The 5,000-nt window shown below is 40.1% G+C and overlaps 1 protein-coding gene across 3 annotated transcripts in view; it reads right to left on the bottom strand.

Moving 5' to 3' along the window:
• Nucleotides 1-188: 188 nt before the first annotated feature.
• The window catches only part of PNO1 (partner of NOB1 homolog (S. cerevisiae)), a 6,576-nt gene continuing 1,764 nt past the window's right edge, over nt 189-5,000 (bottom strand). Inside the window, exons 3-8 of one of the 3 annotated variants that reach the window (XR_774830.1) lie at nt 4,346-4,429; nt 3,625-3,685; nt 2,734-2,851; nt 2,143-2,213; nt 1,086-1,662; nt 189-405 (exon numbers count right to left, since the gene is read on the bottom strand). Coding sequence is in view for 1 of the 3 variants with exons in the window: in XM_010574776.1 (XP_010573078.1) it covers nt 1,595-1,662; nt 2,143-2,213; nt 2,734-2,851; nt 3,625-3,685; nt 4,346-4,429 (402 nt within the window). In the remaining 2 variants the exon portion in view is untranslated. Of the gene's footprint in view, nt 406-632; nt 1,663-2,142; nt 2,214-2,733; nt 2,852-3,624; nt 3,686-4,345; nt 4,430-5,000 lie in introns of those variants that run through there. The other 2 variants (XR_774831.1, XM_010574776.1) reach the window with 2 other exon arrangements.

Below are 5,000 nucleotides of genomic sequence, written 5' to 3'. Positions count from 1 at the left end.
TGCACAGGGTGCACACAGACCCTTGAATAATAGTTTCAGGCTTAATTTTAGTTTCAAGACCACTTAAGTGTTTGGTTTCTTTTTGTAAAGGCACTCTTTGCTATGTGTCCAAATTAGATAAAATACCTTGTTTTAAATCCTACTAAATTCAGAATGATTGTGCTAAGTGTAAGGTGATTTAAAAACCAAACAAAAAAAAACCCCTAACCCTAATGTAGGTGGAGATTGAAAGGCAGCTTCCTTTTCAAGGAGAGGTCCAAGACCTCTGCTGGTGAAAATCCTCCCTGTAGCAGGTATATCCTTCACAGAAGCTGTTTGCTGTTGCTCTTTGTGGTGCAGTTGTTTTGGCCTTTTGTGCTGCCCCCTCCCTTTCTACTGCTTTTGGTTGGTATCAGTATGCACCTGCTATAGGATAAAGATTAGATTACTTTTGTGTGTCCTTGCCTTGCTCTCCCCTTATCTTTCAAGCTGAGATAAATGACGTAAGCAGCCAGTGAACAGAAAATGTGCTAACCAGGTAGGTGTGCTCTTACCTTGAGCTGCTCAGAATGGACACACTCTCCCCTATATAGCTCAGACTGTTGAGAGCTGTACATGCAGGTAACTCAGCAAGTCTTAAATCTGTTAGCAATTGAAGGGTTGAATGAATTTGGCTATAATAATAATCCCATACTGTAAAGTGCTGCACTGGCAATTTGGACATGTAGAGAAATGCTTACTCAATTTGCTAGTGTTTTTGATAGTCTCATTTCAGTTTTTCTTTTCATTCACAAACCTGAACTGATTTATTTTGGAAGACATGCAGTAACAAGTTGGGGTGGCAGGGTCAGGAGAAAAGGGCCCATGTTTAAGTCAAGTTGGGACTGTGACTGGTCTCTGTAATCTCTTCCCCTCCTCTGTTGCATGCATGTAGCATTTTAAGGAGGAGATACAGCACTTTACAGTTGTTTGTGTTCTGGTATGTGGGCAAGTACTTCACCTGGTGGCTCTTAGTTTCACTAGGCTGCCCTTACAGGTCATTTTCAAGAGAATAAAAAAGTAAAATCTATATAGGTGCAGATTCTAGGATTAAATACGCTATTTACCTCGTCATACCATTTTCATGTGATACGTTGTTCCATCAGTAGCAGAGACTCATCGGACAGCCTGCCATTGAACTTTGCATTCCAGCTGACTCTTCCTTTTTCCAGGAAGATACCAATCCATGATGTGTGCTTATGAACATTTAACTATGCTGATTCCTTTAGGCTCAAACACAAAGGCTTTCCAAAATCCTCCCAGCAGTCTCTTTAACACATTGATGTTCAGAAAGTCAGTAATGAAGATTGTTTTTGTTTGAGGGTAAGTTTAAGTAAGTAAAATCAGGTACCTGTACTTCTGATACAGACACAACCAACTTAAAGTAACTTTTAATGACTACACAGAAATATGAAGTGTGTTCAAATCAGACATGCTGTCCCACTTGAAATTAAGACTACACAGTCTGGGTTTTCAGCAGAAGACTGAGTGCATGCTTGTGTAGCTTCAGGCCTCTCATGCATACAGAAACCACGACTCCCAGCCCCAGTCCCTGGTGGGGCACCCATGCTGCAGCTCAGAATCTTTCAGCTGCTCTGCTGGCCACTGCCCGAATATTGCCATAAACTTTTGATGGAGGACTTCCTGCAGAAGAAGGCACAAACTCAGTCAGCAAACAAGATAAATGTATGTCACAGAAATGGATGGTTTGCTCTCACGTCTGTGTTAAAAGTGGAGAAATAAGCTCCTGGGTGAGAAGGATACTCAAGGTTATCCACCTTGTCTGTTACTGCAAGCGTAGGAACTTTTGGTGTTGGTGTGGGTTGCCCCCTTTGGCTTTCTAGATGGGGCATTCAAAATAGCCCCTCAGGGAATGCTGCAGCTAAAACAAAAAGCAGAAAATCTTCCTTCTGCACCATGGAGAGGGTTTTGGAGCCAGAAACCAAGCCCTGGGCTTCCTGCTTCTTCCCCAAACACTTCTCTTAAGGGTAACAAGACAAGTCCCAGCAAGCTACCTGCTCCACATGCAGGTGTGGACACACCAGGGAAGACCCACAGAAAGTAGCTTCTCAAACTGCAAGATCTATTTATATGTAACAGAGAAGATTAGATAACAGGACTTACCTAAAATTAGATTGCAAATTGCTGTTCGTGCCATTTTAATGTTCTGAAAAGATCCCAAAATATGAATTTTCCTGTAAAAAAAGCAGTCAAAGTAGCATTACTTAATGGAAAAAAACCTCTGTGATTACATAGTTAATAGAGAGTTGGAGGTTAGAGATGAAGGTGGAATTTCAGATCAGTGTACTAGTTCCTTTTCTACACTTGTAAATAAAAAAACCTCCATAAAACCCACCTCAAAACAAGGAAACCTACAACATAAAACCTGTGCTCTTCTAAATCCTTTTTAAAATAGATTTTACAATTTGCAGATTTAACAGTACAGCAGCTTGAGGAAGAAAATACTGTTGCAGGTTTGGTAGGTTCAGCTTTGATTATTCATAAGAAGGAATTCTTATGCTGTGGGAAATTACTAACTTCTAGGTGTGCTGGTGACATCGTCATTGTTCTCATAACAAAAGGTCATGTACTCAAAGCATTTGTCTTAAAACTGCTCTACAAATGTTTCAAGAAATTCAAGTTACCTTTGTTCCTGGAAGGGGACATGGATTAGCTTAGGGATTGTGCTCTGCCTAGAAGGAAGTCAATACTTACGCATCAGCAAGAACGATTCGTGTCCTGGTTACGTTTTCTATAGTGAATTTAGTTTTTCCACCTTTCCCTGCTATTCTCCCTATTGCTCTTGACAGATGATCTCCTTTCAAAGGTTTGACTAAAACGAGAATAAGACATTCAGTGTAACAGGAGCGGTGTGTATTTCTGTAGTGCTTCCCTTGTTCAAGTTAGTGGAAACAACTCATTCCAAGTAATACGAAAGCAACTTTACTATGGTGAATATAGATCTATGTGACTAGAAGTGAAAAATCACAGCCACTGCTACATGACCATGAGGTCTCTGGCATCAGAAAGAAATTCTAATACAGAACTGTAATGGAAGGCGTTCGCTTCATTACTGAGCAATTAAGATTGAGGAAAGAAACGGAGCCAGAGTGTACACAATTAACACTGGCAGAAATGAAACAGATCAGATTTAGATGCTGCTCTAAATGGGACTCCAAGGAATCCCAGTAATACATGAAATAATAGATGTTTCTGCTATCTACTTCCCACCCCTCGCTGTCAGGACATTGGAAGGAACAAAGTCGATGCTGCTTTAGTAATCTAATGGATGTAGTCCCCAAAACACTCCATGTCACCTTTTAAGTTTAAAACAATGTTTACACTGTGACAAGAAAAAACAAATCACTCTGACAAAGTGACAAACTTTTAAGGATGAAGGTTTGGGGGGTTTTGTTGGGACATTTTACAAAAATGACAAGGCTTTCAAGCTGCCTGTACCTAGACAATAATTGTGTGTAATGACATTAAGGTTTTCCTGATCCCTGAAGAAGTGTGACCCAAGTGGAGCAGGGGAAAAGAAACAAAAAAATGTACTTGCAGCTGGTAACACACAACTACTTGAATACCGCAGCAGAAACTACTTACCATCTGTAACTTCAAATGATTCTAGAAAGAGATCATCTAATCTGATGAGAGCAAGAGCGTCCTAAAATATTAAGAGATTTGTTATTGGCATGAGTGTTGTAGTACCACAACAGAGTTGAAACCTGATGTTTTCTCCATACATACAAACAGATGACATCAGCAGTATTCCTCCACTTAACATATCAAACAATGGTCAGCTAAAGTTAGATCAACTTATTTTTTCAATAGCAATATAAATTTTTATTTCTCTGTAGAGAACCTTACACATTCACTTTAGGCCCACCTATACTAGTGAAGTCAGTACAGGTCTGCAGCAACAAGCAGGCTGTGCGATACTGCAAAAAGTAGTTTTGTTTTCTCCAAGTAAAGTTTGAGTTTTGAACAGACTGAAGGTTATTGGCTTGGACTAAAGCAAAATGAACAGTCTCTACACATGCAGAGCACCTCAGAGCTAGATTATTGCTTCACGCTTGCCTCTCACACACAGCTACGTATTTCCTCCGTTTCATAATTTGAATTATGTGCTGTTTGAAGGGTACTTTTTTATCCTGCATTAGCTTAAGAAACTAGACTTCTACTCCAGTCACAATTTCAAACCAATTTATTTCTAGAAAACCACCTAAGGATCTTTCTTTCTTTCTTACTGTAATTTGCAGAGAGGCCAAAGACATCATGCAAGCAAATTCAAGCAATCTCACAACGTAGCTGTTGGGAGACTCACCTCTACTTGAAACCCAAGTATAAATGCTTTCACAAAATCAGCTGCTTTCGTCAGAGCACTGAGATCCTTTGTCTCTTGACAAGTCTGCAAGACAAGAAGTTAGGTTTGCAAATTAAGACCGTGCAAGTAGGACCAGGACTTGAAAAATCTAAGAGATACAGTCTAAATGATAAAAAAGCCACATTCAGATAATGCTCCTGTATTGTCTTTTACTGAAAGACCCAAGTAATATGCTTTGTGCTTTTTTTATAATGTTGACCCTCAACAAGAACACATTCACTACCACAGCCAGTGTTTGGAGGGGAGGAAAAAGAGAAGCTGCTGAAAATCCCCACCACCACTGACAGAGGAGCACCCTTTTTATGGAAAAAACTAAAAACAAACAATGCAAACTAAGCTGCAACACAGAACAGCAGGAAAAAAAAGAAGGATGAAGGCAGGAGACAGCTTGAGGAGGGAAAGTTATTCTAATGACAATATCCTAAAGAAGTTTTAGCAGGTGAATAGAAGCCTGGACAGGTTCAACAAAACATATGGGACAAGAGAAAGATTAACAAGATATTTGGAACAGGAACAAATCAACCTGACAAAGCAGCAAGTGTTGCAGTGTTTAAGTTTTATAATCCCCCCCCCCCCCCCCCCCCCCCCACCCCCC

Source organism: Haliaeetus leucocephalus, unplaced genomic scaffold (assembly GCF_000737465.1).
Source record: "Haliaeetus leucocephalus isolate CR32 unplaced genomic scaffold, Haliaeetus_leucocephalus-4.0 Scaffold450, whole genome shotgun sequence".
Classification (NCBI taxonomy): Eukaryota; Metazoa; Chordata; class Aves; order Accipitriformes; family Accipitridae; genus Haliaeetus; species Haliaeetus leucocephalus.
This window is presented reverse-complemented; position numbering and strand designations above follow the sequence as displayed.